Genomic DNA, 16,768 nt, shown 5'->3' with positions numbered 1-16,768 from the left:
TCAAGGACAAATGATAAATGTGGGATACCCTACTGGTACTTTTTCCCAAAAAGCCCAGCTTCTCTACAAACAAACCTCCTGCTTAACCCTGTAAAACTAACTTTTACTGTTAAGCAAGTCAGAATGTATGTGTCAAATTCACTGGAGAATTTTCATGCCTAAGTTTTGAAATAACTCCCAAGTCTGTGCTATCTTGCAACTTTTGCCACATCTGACAGATCTCACTTGTAACATAACCATAAACTCAAATTAGAAGGATGATGCCGAAAAATCTGTTATACTTAAAAAGTTTCGTAGGTTTGTCATAAGAGGGCTTGTGATAGAGGTCCAGTCTTTCTTCTTTCCTTGCAGCAGCAGAAGGCCTGTCTTCTCTCCGTGCAACAAAACACAAAAAGACATCCTGGTTTGGTGTGGTTGTAGAAAATCTCTTGGATTCTTTTTTGGTGTAGAGAAGGAATGGTATGAATTGTCTTGGTGGAAAAGAAAATGTTCTTCAGTCACCCCCCCTTTTCATCCGTCGCTGGCTCAGCAATAAATGTAGGTCGGAATTTGGTTCTTTGTAAGTAAAAACTTTCAAAGTTTAGGTCAATAGTTTATTAGCAGAGCAGAAATATGCTTCTTTATAGTATGTGAATAAGTGTATGTGTGTTTCTTTTGGCCATCCATTTGGTTCTGGCCATCAACCACAGCACTTCATTTCATATCTCCAGCAAGTCTATCCTAGTTTAAGTCAACATCCATAGTTGTTGACATGCTGAGGCAGATTAAATCAACCATAATTCCTTAAAATGCTCAGAGGAATTGCAGGTAAACTTCACCGATTAAGAAAAAACAAGTTTCATTTTCATCCTATCATTTTAACACAGTGGTTACTATGCATGAACAGTATATAGTATATCATTTTAATCCTTGTATTCAAAGTAGTTTGCAGAGCTGTGCCAGCGTTTTAGTTTGTGTGTCATGAACAGTTATGAATTTACTGATGACAGAACGGCGGGTTTTGTAAATGTTTTTCTTGGCAGACGCCTTTATCCAGAACAATTTGCATTGTTTCAGTGTCGGTTTAAACAGCTGGATATTGTGCTTCCCAATGCCATTCAGATTAATTACATCGGTCAAGGGCATAGTAGTCCTGGATTTAGACTCAAAACCTTTCAGTTTCAAGGGCCCTAGTCAGTGCGACACACAGTGGACTGACAGCCAGGAATGGTGGTGATTATTACGCATAAACTCATGAAATGCACTAATCCAGTAGAAGATGTGTGGGATGGTCTTTATGTCTTCTAATGAGCCGAACGGGTATGTCTTTTCATAGTTGCTGTGGACAGGATGAAAGTTTGTTTTGCAAGCGTTCTTATCCATGGCAACTTCTAAAATGTTTTTTACTTCTTTGAGTGTTACTTCTAAAGTATCTCTTTTTTCTATGCCTACTGCTGCCAAACCATTCTTTGTTTTTTGTCTCTCCCCCAACAACTGTTGCAGTCTAGCTAGGCTATGAACAGGGACTGGGGACCTCTAAGATGGAGTCGGTGCTGGTGAGCCAGTAGGGGGCTAGACCAGGGGTTGAAAGTATGCCCACAGTGCTGTTTTAGTGTGTCAGCTTTGCCGTCTTTGGAAAAAGGTGTTGTTCTGCATTTTATTTGGTGAAAACTTGGGGTGACAGGGTGTTCTTGCCATCTCGGCCATTCTTGAACTCGGTCTCTTTCAGCTGAGCCATCTAATCACATCCAGTGTGTCAGCATGTTGCCAACATGGCCTCTTTCAACCAAATGGCTAATTGTTAATGGTTTTGGACCTGCCATTTTAGCTTTTTTTACTACATATTTGTGTTCCCTTCTTGATTCATTTGTCACACAAAACCATGTCTCTTTGGCCAACAGTTTGACCTTAGGTATTGAAATCAGCATAGCAGCACTGCTCACAACTTCAGTGGGCAGATTATAAGTGCTATGGTGCAAAACTAAAACAAGTATGAAACTTGTCGAGCACCCAACTGTGAATCCAAATATTGGTGCTTATTCCGGTTATGGGCAAGAGATCCTTTGCAGATATGAAAGATGATGTATAAATGTAATTACACATTTTTTCTTCTTTGCTTCTTCTTCTGATATTGCACATATGTCACACAACCCTCATACAGTAAATCAACATTTGTAGTACTGTATGATAAAGTCAAGTAGTGAATAATATCAAACATTTCCCTGTGTGTACAATTTATGTTAGGAGCTAAATGAATGGGCATGTCACTGCCAATTCTTAATTAGTATGTCTTTGCAGGACTCTTGAAAGATATCCCATCAGTTCTGTTTGCGCTACAGTGATCAAATATTCATTGCATGGATAAACAGATTAATTTTCACTTGCCATGTTGTGGGAAATGATAAATCAGTTTGCGGTCTCCTGCCATGGACTGCAGTTTCTCACCCTCTCTCACTCTCTCTCTCTCTCTCTCTCACACATGCACAGACAAACACATGTACATACAGATGCACACCTATACAGATGTGTACATGCACACAAACATACACACACACGTACACACATGCACACACATACAAACACACGCATGCGCACACCTGCACACACACACACAATTGAGTATTATAATCCTATAATATGCAATTGTAATCTCCTCTACAATGTTGGCATTAATGTTGAGCACATTTTACTCTTTACAGTGTTTGAGTTTATAAAAAGCCCTTTGCATTATTTTATACTCAGTATGGATGGTGATTTATGAACAGCTTTAGACAGAAGTGAATAAAAGCTAGCCTAATTAAAAGTCCTTAAGTCCTAAGTTGAATGCATGCAACAGGATCTAGCAGGAAACAATGGCTGTGAGGCTGTGAGATGAAAATGTGCTCTGATGAGGGTTGTGGGTGTAAGAGAGGCAGAAACTAGTTATAATGCAGTATCATCAAAGCTCTTTTACAGAATAGTGAAAAAGGAAATAAATTTCATGAGCATCAAAAAAAAAACTGCTTGTACACATCTGAGTGGAGATAAGAGCACTCTTATATAAGGCAGTTTCTTTATTTGTTAGCTTTTTTGTTACATAAAAACACACTAAAAGTGATAACCACTAAAATTGCTCCCAATTAATTTGATATACATTCACTTGTTGGAAATCAAAGGTTGATTCTTCTTCGTTTTTATTATTATTCTCTTTTTGAGCATCCATATTTCCCCCATTACCTTGATTTTCCGATATCATCTCAGTGTGGCACACAGCTAATGGACATTAATGTTAACATTACACTCCTGGAATGGGAAAGCATCTTTTGTTACAGAACAAATCGATAATTTGACTGACAGGGAGACACTGTTTATTCCAGAACATTCCAGAGAAAAAAAATGGAAAAGAAGAGATACAGGCAAATAAATATTTTTTGTATTAAGCTGCACTTACTTGCTGAGTATAGCTGCACAGGACCATTCTAAGGGGAAACCAGAGGGCACCATCATATTTTAACCCCTTTGTGCAAGCCCCTTACTGGCCAGGATGCCAGCATCCTGCGATTGCTCTGCTCAGACATTCAATGCCCATGCAACCAAACTATGAGTGAAAACAACAAGCTGTGCATTCTTGTTTTATTAGTGGACGATACATGATACCTATGTCTAATACAGTTGTATTACAGTTTGTAAGTACGGTTCGTAAGTGCCATCATTGTCCCTTCCATGTATGCCGTAGCCATACCTTGACGCATCCTGGAGCTCCAGATATATCACCCGGACCATCTAAACTGCACTATACTGAACAATACAATTTGGGGCTCTATTATTCCTGTTGGCTATTACCTCTGCTGTAACCAGCTTATCCTGCTTTATGCACTGTAATCGATCCCTTAATGGTTTTCTGCTACATTCCATTCTACCACTGCTTTACACCAGGCTGGTCGGTGGAGGATGGGCTCCCCCTCTATAGCCAGGATCCTCTTGAGATTTTTCTTGGCACTGTTTGATGGAGTTTTTTTTTTTTTTTTTTACTTCACATGCTTACTATTTGGAGGTTCAGGCTTGATGTTTCCTCTGTTTGCTGTTTTTGATCTATTTCTTGCACTTTTTTTCCTACTCTGTAAAGCGTCTTTGTGACAATTCTCTGTAATAAGCACAATACAAATAAAATTGAATTTAATTACATTTAACAAGCATCCCCACCCTGCAGCCTCATCTGCAATTATATCCCCAAGCATGATGACATACTGGACAATAGAGTTTATCTGGGAGTTTATTAAAATATTCTTTCACCATCAAAAATTTTTATTCCATCATAGCAAGTTAAAGCCAGCAATAGCCTGAAGGTATGTCAATACAGCTGTGAAAAACTCTTTACTAAATAGCTGAGTAGGAATGTTTGTGTAATTATACAATGTCATTCTGCTATCAATATCTGTGACTAAACATGGAATAAATATAGAATCTTACCATTAAGACACCTACAGGTGTCCCTGAGAAATAAACATACAAATTGAAAGGCATTGACAGTTACGAGTAAAACCCCTCTTGCTTTTTATGCCATTGTACATCGTTTGATTGATAACTCTTTTATCCAGTAGAGGACGGCATAAGTCTCATTTGAAATTTATAACAACAATTGAGAGCCTAGTGTAACAGCATAAATGATTGCTTCAACACAGCATTGCGCAGTCAACTGTAGCGTTATGCATTATTATACAAGCACTCATTTCGGTGTAATTCTTGTTTTCCTTTGGTTTTTGGATGATTTTACTCATTTTGCCAACTCATCAGCTTGGCTAAAGCAAATTCTCACCACGCTGACATAGATTTGGGGAGTGAGTCAGAAGAGGAGGAGGAAGCATGAAGTCTAGCAAGGTTACATACAAACATGGCAAAGATGTACATATTACTGCTTGTAACATTTCAGTTATTTATGTTGTGTTATATTTTTAATATTGTTATATTTACATTGGTCATAATCGATAATTGTTAGCTTTTGCCAATAATTAATATCTGTATCGAGGCAAACTAATAGATGTTAGTACTGAGGTAGTGTTAGCATAGTGGCTCGTCATTGCCTGCTTTGCTAGAATTCGTTACAGGCATTTAGCAGACACTCTTATCCAGAGCGACTTACACAACTTTTACATAGCATTTACATTGCATCCATTTATACAGCTGGACATACAGTATACTGAAGCAATGCTGGTTAAGTACCTTGCTCAACGAATCGAACCAGGAATCGAACCAGTGACCTTTAGGTTACAAGACCAGTTCCTTACCCATTATACTACACTGCCACCTCATAATGTGGGTGTTTCACATACTGTAGTGTAAATGTTCATTGGTGACTCAGACATGTGTAATGTATGATGCATCCTTTACCATGAAGCTAGAACATTGGCAACATTTTTCTGATGGAGAAATATTATTTTATTTTGATCATATTGTACATAATATGAGGTATTAGTATCTACATGGTAAATAGTAAATTGACTGCATTTATATAGCGCTTTTATCCAAAGCGCTTTACAATTGATGCCTCTCATTCGCCAGAGAAGTTAGGAGTTAGGCGTCTTGCTCAGGGACACTTCGACACGCCCAGGGCGGGGATTGAACCGGCAACCCTCCGACTGCCAGACAACCGCTCTTACCTCCTGAGCTATGTCGTCCCGTTACATGGGCTATACTTGTCATTTAAATGTACTGTTTGCTGATATGTGCTAGATGAACGTAAAACTTTTCTTGGAGTGATCATGAATAGCAACATTTCTAAGGATTACATACACTACATTGCCAAAAGTATGTAGACACCCTTTCTAATTAGTTGGTTTGGCTACTTCAGCCACATCCATTGCTAACAGATGCATAAAATCAAGCATACAGCCATGCAATCTCCATAGACAAACATTAGCAGTAGATTGAAGAGCTCAGTGACTTTCAACGTGGCACTGTCATAGTATACCACCTTTCCAGCAAGTCTGTTTGTCAAATTTCTGCCCTGCTAGAGCTACCCCGGTCAACTGTAAGTGCTGTTCATGTGAAATGGAAACGTCTAGGAGCAACAACAGCTCAGCCATACAGCTAGGCAACACAAGCTCATGGATTGCCAAGTGCTGAAGCAGGTATTGTGTAAAAATTGTCTGCCCTTGGTTGCAACACTCACTGCTGAGTTGCAGACTGCCTCTGGAATCACAAGAACTGTTAGTCGGGAGCTTCATGAACTGAATTTCCATGGCTAAGCAGCCGCAGACAAGCTTTGATCACCATGCACAATGGCAAGCATCAGCTGGATTGGTGTAATGCACACCACCGTTGGATTCTGGAGCAGTAGAACCATGTTCTCTGGAGTGATGAATCACGCATCACTATCTGCCAGTCTGATGGGCGGATCTCGGTTTGGCGAATGCCAGGAGGACACTACCTGCCCAAATGCATAGTGCCAACTAATGGTCTAGGGCTGTTTTTCATGGTTTAGGCTCGGCCCTTAGTTCCAGTGAAGGGGAAATGTAATGCTACAGCATACAATGACTTTCTAGAGAATTGTGTGCTTCCAACTTTGTGTCAACAGTTTGGGGAAGGCCCTTGCCTGTTTCAACATGACAATGCCCCCATGCACAAAGCAAGGTCCATAAAGAAATGGCTTGCTGAATTTAGTTGATTGAACTTTGGGATGAATTGGAACGCCGACCCTGAGCCAGGCGTTATCGCCTAACATCAATGATTGACTGCACTAATGCCCTGGTGGCTGAATAGAAGTGAAAATCTTTCCCAGAAGAGTGGAGGCTGTTATAGCTGTAAAAGGGGGACCAACTCCCTATTAATGGCCATGGCTTTGGAATTAGATGTTCAGCAAGCACATATGGGTGTGATGTGTCACAATGTTTTTGCATACTTTTTCAATGTGATATCCATGTTTCATGTAAAACATCATTTATATTGGAAATATTTTATTCATTTTCGGAGAGGTTTTGGGTAGGTTTTTGGACCTCTAGATATCATAGACCCTAGATAGTAATTCCCACTTGAAAATGCAAAAGTGATTTTCATGTGTCAAAACCATTGATTTGTATAGAAATATATGATTTTGTTATGATTTACAGTAATGCATAATTTTGGGTAGATTTGGAAACACTAAAGGACATCAGGGTACACTGTTTACATTTTGCTTCATAGATCTTTAGTAGTTTTGCAAATCTCCTTCAGATTTTGCACCCATGTGGTCAAGGAGAGTATAATCCACCATGTGTAATTTCATGTTTTATATGTAATCTCTCAGTATTTCATTTCAAACTAAAGAGAACACCTTCATTTTTGCATTTTTGCCAAGGTAATTGCATTCAGCACTTTATTTCTACTTAAATTATGCATATAAACTAATCTAAATTAGTACTGTAAATGGTACAAATGCCTTCTATCAAGCCATTTTCCAAGTCTCTTTTATGCTCACATCTGGAGTTATAAAGCCTTAAATAGAACACTCTGTAAATGTGTGAGGATTGGCCAGATAAATTGCACTCACTTAAGTACAGATATAAATCAAGTCATTGTTTTCTGTGTTAGTTTCTTTTAGGCACTTCATACATAATTGTTTATTCATAAACATAAACCGCTACAGATGGTTGATGGTTTTTAATTATTGTTTGTATTTTATTTATTTTGGACATTTGTCTTTCATTTTCTTTGAAGTGTAATCCATCCATCCATCCATTATCTATACCCTCGATCTATACATTATCTATATCTATATCCTAAGCAGGGTCGGGGGTTGCTGGAGCCTATCCCAGTGTGCATTGGGCGAGAGGCAGGAATCTATCGCAGGGCACACACACCATTCACTCACACACTCATACCTATGGGCAATGTATTCTCAGGCTGAAATAAATGGATGCTATGTATTACTGGAATCCATTAGATCGAGTAAGCAAATATATCTGTAAATAAATAACCCTATTTTCAGCTGTCTCACTTCATGTCCACTTCCATAAGCAACCTTTTCTGTTTTATTATATGGCAAATGAGATTTAATACAGGGGGTAGAGAAACAAGGGCTGGTGATTTATATCTTAAAGCCAGTATGATCATTTTTCTATTTGAGAAGTGTGTTGTATGTGTTTATCAATGTCTGTTTCTGCAATCACAGATGTTGCTTGTATCTTATTTTAAAACTGTATCTGGCTGGAAGATCTCAGATAGCCTTGAAATTTCTCTCTGCATTGTCTCCCATCTCTGTGTATTCCTTCGCCAAGGTATTCTGAAACTGAAATAGTTGGGAAACTGAGCCTAGGAGACCTCCAGACACACATGCACTTGCGCGCGCACGCACACACACACACTCACACACACACACCCACACCCAAACCCACCCAACCTCCAGCCACAAACATACATACCACATACATATACACACTTGCGCGTGCACACACACACACACACACACACACACTGAAATATGCACGCAAAGCTGAAACTCTAAACAGTAAAACAAGAAGTAATATGGCCTCTTTCAATGAAAATACATGAGATAACATTGACTGTTATATGAAAACTATTTTAGATGTTAACCGAGAAACTGTTTTTGTTAAATTTCTTTATCACACTTTTTAATTGTCTAGCTGGTGCCATAAATCAGGATGGAGATTTGATGTTAAATTCAGCTTGACTAGGCCATTGTCTTCAAATGCTGTGGCATTTCTTTTAATTTAGGCACGCATGTTGCACATTTTAACTGTGTGACGCTGCAAGTTGCAGTTTTTTTTGGAAGCCTGCTGTCATAGGGTCCTGAGCCTGCAGAGAGCAGGCAGAAATCCCAGGCATCCTCATTACGCTGTGTTTATATCGCACAAACTTAGCCTGACCCCACAGAAGAAATAACCAGCAGCATAAGTCAGCTCCATGTCAAATTCTCATAGCCTCTATCTAACGTTATACGGAGAGAGAGAGAGAGAGAGAGAGAGAGAGAGAGAGAGAGAGAGAGAGAGAGAGAGAGAGAGAGAGAGAGAGAGAGAGAGAGAGAGAGAGAGAGAGAGAGAGAGAGAGAGAGAGAGAGAGAGAGAGAGAGAGAGAGAGAGAGAGAGAGGGGGGGCGGGGGGGGGGGGGCAGCAGTTACACACACCAACAAACTTTGAGCCACTCGCTGCAAAACGTTTAATAAATAAGTTCTGTGCGTCAGCCATCATGTTTCTTCAAATGGATTCATATCATTGTGGATGGCCACTAGATAAAAATGCCCATTCTGTTTGCAACATAGGACTTTGGTTTCAGTGACTAGTCGTTTAATTTACTCCACATTATTGAAAGGTGATCGCTATATTCTGTAGTCGCCCCCGCCGAGTCAACGCACAGCAGGCAGCGGGCTGAGAGCTGACCGTTCCCGGCTATCACTCAGGGAAACTCTTGCATCGAGGAGGAGGTGCGGGAGCTAGCAAGACACAAGCCTGGTGTGGCAGCTGGATTTCTTTCAAACCCCCGCTACCTATACATCAAAATGAAGCTTAGAACCTGTAGTGTTTAGCTGTATGTGTTAATTTCCTCCATTAAAAAAACCCAGTCGAAATATTGAAAAAACCTATGTTTTACCTTGTATTTCAATCAATATTCATCCGTATAAAATGTAACATGCTGTATGTATCAGTCATAGGTCAGTCATAGTCATAGGGTGGTGGTGGTGGTGAGGTTCAGACAGTTCATAAAACTTAGTTTAGTTAAAAATAAAGAGAGAGAGAGAGAGAGAGGGAGATGAAAGGTACAGTATGAGGATGTGGAAATATATTTAATAATTAATTATATGCCAACATTAAATCAATTTGATGCTTTGAAGGCACAACAATTGCATTGCCAATGAATATGGTTAGAAAATACAGCATTTGCCTGATTTAACGTAACTTCCAATATAAACCACGCCCACTTCCTGTCTTCGATCCGAATACAGATACAGATAATTTTGTTGGTTGAACAGATACAGATACAGATAATGACGTTTCTGCACACCTCTAGTACATAGATTCAAACTGCAAAAACAAATCTAAATTATATTTTCTTCAGGCCTCAAGTGAAAGCTCCAAAGGCTTTTTGTTTGATTGGCAATACATAAATACATTAAAATTAAGACAAACCCTGGGAGAAATTAAATATGGCTTATTTAAATTTGTATGTCACTTTTTGTAGATTTTTGGGGTAGTCTAGTCCACCAGGGGTTACCTTGTCAGTGAATGACACTCATATGATCGTCTTTCCACAGATGAATTGGATGGTTTCCTGATTGTGGCTCACTTTATTCATCGAATAGTAATTAACTCAGTCCATAAAAGTCTGAAGAAATAGGAAATTCATCATATCAACTTAGCCTGGGGGCTGACAGAAGGCTTGTGGCTTAGTTGTTTCCACACACATGCTCAGTTTAAAGGCTAGACACCCCATTGCCTTCAGCAAATGACACAGATGTTCTGTATTTCATTCTTCCTTATTCTTTGAACAACACATGCATGCTATAGATCCAAATTGTCTTATAATACTTGCTGATTATTTTAAGTTGAAGCTGTATGAACTATTCCACATGACTTGAATGGATGTAATTCAAGATAATTCATTCTAATTAGCGCCTGTTTTGGAATAATTTTGAACATTCTACGTTCTATCCTTGGGATAAAATGAACCAAAAAATCTTAATTTTTACTGCACTAAGAAACTCCCCTGAAATGCAGCCAAAGGCTCCACCTCATGTTTATATTTGAAAGATAATTACTTTGATTTGGACCCTTTTGGTTGCATGATGACCAAGTGTGTTCCTGTATTTTTTTAAAATATATTTATTACCATTTAACTATCGCTTTTCTTATGGTACAGTTTTTCAAAAGGACTCTCATGTCATTCCTCTTAATGGAAAACACACACACCAATGTCATGTCCAAACTTTGAATAATCTTACCTTTGGAAAAGAATGGTTAAATTCAACTACTGGAGTAATAATTTACAAACCTTTATAGAAGTAATGGCTTGTGCATTTTGGTAACCTACACACTGGTACGGTACTTTTAGCTCTGACAGAGTTAGTGTGGTCCCTAGGAAACTCATGTAAACTGTTAGATTTAACACTGAGGATTTTGTCTGAATACACCAGCTCCGGCCTCTGAATTAACTGATTAATCACATATATAAATGAGTTACACGTGCTGAATATCGCCATACTCCATTAGTCAAGCAAAATGAGGTGTATTGATACAATTCCTGTTAATTAATAGCTCGTGTGCTACCCAGTCCACTCTATAACAGGTGCTAACTCCAGTCCTAATCAGCCACTGCATCTGCGGGTGTTGATTTGCTTCAGTACATAAGCGCTTAATTTAAGTCATTGATTGGCTGAAAAGTTCACACACCTCCTTCCTGAGGCCTCAATTGGCTGCTAATTGAAAGGAAACCACAGAAACCTACAGAGGCTGTGGCCCGAAAAGACCCGTGTTTATAGATTAGCTATCACAGCTGAACGTGTAATAGTTGTATCACATTATGTTGTTCACACTGTCATCTGTGAGCATAGTAATTGGCAGTTATCCACCAGACCTGACTGTGAGGAGAATTTTTGGTCTTTATTGGCATCTTATTCTTTGACCTTACTGAAACGATTTATACTCTTTGTACTCCAGAGAAGCCTATTTTGAATATCGATGTGTTGCTAATGGATTCATATTTTCTCTCATTCCAGTTGTTCTGTTGGATACCACTGCAGTGCTGGGAGAACTGGGCTGGAAAACATATCCCATGAATGGGGTAAGTCCATGCAACCTGGCTAACCGACTGGTCTCTGGTTAAAAGAAGCAGGATTGTTAGTGTTGTCTGAATTGATTGGTGTTAACTCAATCGCACTCAAGTGGTACGAAGATGCTGAGCATCCCCCTCTCAACATCTCCATTTGTGTTGATGATAATTAAGATTTATGTACTTTTATGTATGCACTTATGTAAGTCTCTCTGGATAAATATATCTAGCTAATTTATAATTTATTAATTAGCGATGTGTGGGAAAACTATTTATATTCTCTTGGTGCCGTGCTCCTGTTAATAATGTGATGGTAAGCACAATGAAATAATCTACAATAAGATAAAGCAGTAAGATCAAAAGTTACACCCTGTGATAATTTTGGAGAGAATGCAGCATTGCGTACGTATACAATTATAATGTGGGTAACAACAGGAAGAAAAGACTTTGAAGAATGCTTTGCAGAAGGTGTCCTTTGGGAGCAAGGGTTGGCTTTTTTTTTTAGTTCAATGTTAAAATGGGATTTATTTATTTATTTATTTATTTGTTATCACCTCTTTCCTGCCCAATTGCCCCAAGTTGATTAATTATTTTTAAGATAATATGAAGTCATTCAATTTTTATGTTTTAGCCTAGTGAGCTAATCCTGGGAAAATACAGCCCTTTGAAAAAGTCACGTTAAAACAGACTAGGGATATCACCTACCTGTCCACTTGGACAATGCTGAAAAATTAAAAGTAAAGGCAGTGCAATTTGTTGTCTGTTTCTGGGATAAGTTTTAAATAAGTCATGGTTGTTCCTCAGTATTAAGTTACTCAAACTTTTCTTTATGAATGGGCAAAATGACTGACCTGTTCTAATATACTGTATCACAAGGGACTTTTATACATGATGTAGAATGGCTGGACAGAGTGCTGCAGGGTCAGCTGGTTTTTGTTGTTATCAGCACTTAATTGATCAATTAAAGCCTTTGATTGCAGTTAACTCACTTCAGCCTTGTTTCTTGGGTCTAAATTGGTTTTTATATTTTTATGGTGAAACAAAAAACCAGCAAATCCTGCTTCCCCAGGGCCAGTGTCAGTTGCCCCTGCTATATATTGATGTTTTATGCAAAATAATTATACGCAAAAGATCTGCATTATCTGAGTCATTGCACTACATTAACAAAGTTACGCCTGTGGCAGATTTATTTTTGCAAGGCACATCAAGAGCAGGAACTCTGCTACACACACAGGAAGTCACCATAATATATACAGTGAGTGCCATAATGTTTGGGACAAAGACATTTTTTATTGGCTTTATTTGTGTTATCTGAGTTAAACTACAACCAAATCTGTATAACAACTCTGTAGCTGACATCTCTTTTCCATGTCCAACCATTATGTTTTAAGGTTTTATATAACAAGTTAAAAATTGACAAAATTAAAGATATGACATGAGCTGGATTCAATCAACATTTGCATTTAATTTGACTATAATTTATGCAAGATCTTTGTCAATTAACATTTGCATGTTTCATGCTTAAACTGGTGAAAAACTTATGTATTTGGGATAAATACAAAATGTATGAATATTTGTACTGCAACACAGTCATCAATTACCTGAAGTTCAGTGTGATGGAGTGCTTTATGACTAAAAATTATTTTCATTACAGGACCTATTGTTTTGAAATATCAACACCAAGGCTAGGATTTAATTAATATCTGTCACAAATTAATACAAGTGTTCATTACATTTTTTTTTAAATTTACAGCTCAGCAAGTTCAGTGATCACCAGAAATAGCTCACCATAGCTCAACAAACTTTTGAAGGAAGAAAACAAAAAATCATTATTAATAGTTAAGAACAAATGTTGAATAATGGTATATTACCAAAAGTATCTGTTTTTAATTCTTTAGACTAGGTCACATAGTTTCAGTGAAGGCAAATTTTAATGCTAGAGCATACAGTCACATTCTAGATGATTCTGTGCTTCCCCAACAGTTTGGGGAAGGCCCTTTCCTGTTTTAGCAGACATTGCCTTTCGGGCACACAACATGGTCCATGCAGAAATGGTTATGTTGAGAACATTGTGGAAGAACTTGACTGGCCTGCACAGAGCCCTGACCTCAACCCCGTCCAACACCTTTGGAAAAAGTTGGAAAGCAAACTGCGAGCCAGGCCTAATCGCCCAATCAGTGCCCAACCTCTCTAATGGTCTTCTGCCAGATTGGAAGCAGATCCCTGCAGAAAGTGCTACAACATCTATTATAAAGTCTTCCCAGAAGGAGGTTGTTATAGCAGCAATGGGTGGACAAACTCCGTATTAATGCCCATCATTTTGGATGAGATGTTGGATGTCAGGTATCCACATACTTCTGGCCACGTAGTGTGCCATTTATACCCTTATTCAAAGTGGGTAAAGACAATGGAACCAGTGCTTATAGTTTTGACACTGCAGCAATCAGTGTTTATATTTGGTGCAGTGAGTGACAGTGTAGAGATTCAGATGTGATGGAAGTACAATTCATTCTGCTTTACTATAAAATGACCCTGTCTGCCATGCTGGGTCATATTCCTCTGAACTCCAGTAAGGACCCCCTAGTGGACTGGCTGAGTAACATGCCTTCAGGAAATTTCTGACCTGTTATAATACTTCATGTCAGACTCAAACAAACGCCAACGTAGCGTAGTATATCAGTCTTGGGATCAATGTTTATGTAAATAAATAATAATAATAATAATACTCTTGGCATGATGTAATATTTACCCAGTAGCCTGCCCTATCCTTTAATTTTCTTTATAGCTGAAAAGCTGGAGAAATCTGTTTGTGGTGTACTTCTCCAGTAGATTTCTCCCGGTGTCAAAAGAGAGGCTATTACATCATGTAGGTCAGTCTGACAGCAGCCAGAGAGGAAAGGGCTGGCTGCTGCTCTGACTCTGTGATTAAGCTGTCAAGATGTCTCCTCGCCTGCCCAGGAAACCAGATTGTCCATGAATATTTAATGCAAAAAGGTGAAGAGGGGCAGAGAGAGGAGGTGGATTGCCGGGAGGTAATCCTGGCCAAATGCAATGTAGTTATCCTGGGATAGCTTGTGGTTAGCTTGCCATGCCGTAACGCCACTAGACCTAACATGATTAGAGCTCTCAGTGCTCCTTAAGATGTCAGATTTGTTTTTTATTTTTTTATTTTATTTTGAAAGGTAAGTTAAATTTCAGTTTCCATACCGTAATGATGGTTACACAATTGTAAAAGAAAATGCAAACTTTCTGTGTGTATTCTTCACCCCCTCTTCTTCTCAGTACATCTTTAATAGGAGGTTCTGGGCAATGTGAAATGGTGATTGAAGTTTCAAATCTGTTATCCAGTGCTATAACATAATTTGAGAAACTGCAGTTTTATGCATTACAATCCATGTCAAAGAGCTGTTACGGGGGAACTCTTCCCTAAAATCTGTTTTTGCTGGTAAATTGATTGGTCCACCATAAGACAACATGCCAATCTCCTAAGTTTCCCAGAAGTCCTGGGAACAGGGTGATATGTTTTGCATCACCAGGTAGCCTTTATGTGGTAGCAATGCATACTTTAGTCAGTCTCAGATGTGGGACATGGCTAGTAAGATTATGTTGACATATGAAAATATGATTTAACCATTAACTCTGGAGGGATCAATTAAATACAATAACACAGAGAATTTGGGTGCACTTTCCCTTTAACTGTGAGTGAATGTTTTGTTTTTCATGCAGTTCAGGTAGCTCTTATATAGTCACAAAAATGGGTCATTTTTTGGGGAGCTGCTGCACAGAAGCTTGTAAGTAAAGCAAAACAGGAATAGAAAACAGAACTGGAATGAGTTCTGGTTGTTCTGAGCTGCTTTGCTGTTTAAATGGGGCCTTGGTTTAGTTACACTGCAGCAGATGAACCACCAGAGCAATCCCAGAACAGGCAAATAAACATGTACTGCATGAATAGGGGGAATCTGAAAAGTAGCTAATTTATCTCCAAGGGAATGTTTCCAATGATCATCAGGGGTACCTGGGAATCTTTTTAATTAAAGTTAAAATTAGACAAAGCTGTGCTTGAAGTAGCCTTTTTCAATTAGTTTTGTCTCTGCTCACCCTCATCACTGTAATTCGTTGACATCTGTGCATCTTCAACCCAACGGGCATAAAATTCATGCTGTAGTGTAAACTAAGCATTCAGATTAACAGATTCAGAGTGCATCTCATTTGAGCCCCCTAACCCAATACAGCCATGCTGAAACCAAAATTGACTGATTGAAACTAATTGACATACTGACTAGCTGATGGATATGATACAATATTAATAATTAAATATTCTTTATTATCTATGTAAAGGTAAAGAAGTATAAGCGATTCATCAAAATTGAAATTGTGATATATTAACATGAACCATGAAGAATTTAAGTGGTGCCTAACTGTCCAACCAGCTTTCACAACTCATTCATAGCTATTCAGTGAATTTCCAGCACCCTGAAATTTGAACTTATCCTAAGAATAAAGGACTCCTCATGTAACGTGACTTGACCAGTATTTCGAAATAATTATGAACCAGAATGAAAATTTGGCTTTTTCCTTTCACCAGTGAAGCAAACGATAAGGGTGGGCCGACTACATTGCATTTTCAACATGCTTTTGTAGATTGCAATTTAATGCCATAGGATGCATGTTCTCTAGATTTTGATAAATATGCAGTTTCTCAAAATGGTTAATGGGGACATTGTTCATTTTAGAATTAGACAGATATGCTTGGTTCTCTCATGTTATATTTAAATGTAGCCAAAAACAGATGTTCTGATGGCTAGCTCAGGATCTATTCAATTATTAATAATATATTGCAGCCTATACTCTGATCTGAATGGGCATTGCTAGCTAGCTAAATAGCCAGCTATGTGGGACACAGCTGGATATCTCACTAAGATAGGGATAATATGAGACAACTGGGACACAGCACGCAGCATAAAAGCTAGGCATTGATGCATCATATTGCATTAAATTGCAATTCAGAAATAAGAACGGTTTCTATAAAACCATGTTAATTGTCAATGTAGTT

At 38.5% G+C, this 16,768-nt stretch overlaps 1 protein-coding gene across 1 annotated transcript in view; it reads left to right on the top strand.

Annotated features, from left to right (window-relative positions):
* LOC118224250 (ephrin type-A receptor 6-like) overlaps nt 1-16,768 on the top strand; it is a 174,690-nt gene that overhangs the window by 9,790 nt on the left and 148,132 nt on the right. Inside the window, exon 2 of the mRNA XM_035411571.1 lies at nt 11,663-11,727. Coding sequence (XP_035267462.1) covers nt 11,663-11,727 — 65 coding nt within the window. The remainder of the gene's footprint in view (nt 1-11,662; nt 11,728-16,768) is intronic.

The sequence above is a fragment of the Anguilla anguilla genome, chromosome 3 (assembly GCF_013347855.1).
Source record: "Anguilla anguilla isolate fAngAng1 chromosome 3, fAngAng1.pri, whole genome shotgun sequence".
Classification (NCBI taxonomy): domain Eukaryota; kingdom Metazoa; phylum Chordata; class Actinopteri; order Anguilliformes; family Anguillidae; genus Anguilla; species Anguilla anguilla.
Note: the sequence above shows the minus strand (reverse complement) of the source record. Positions and strands in the feature narration are given on the sequence as shown.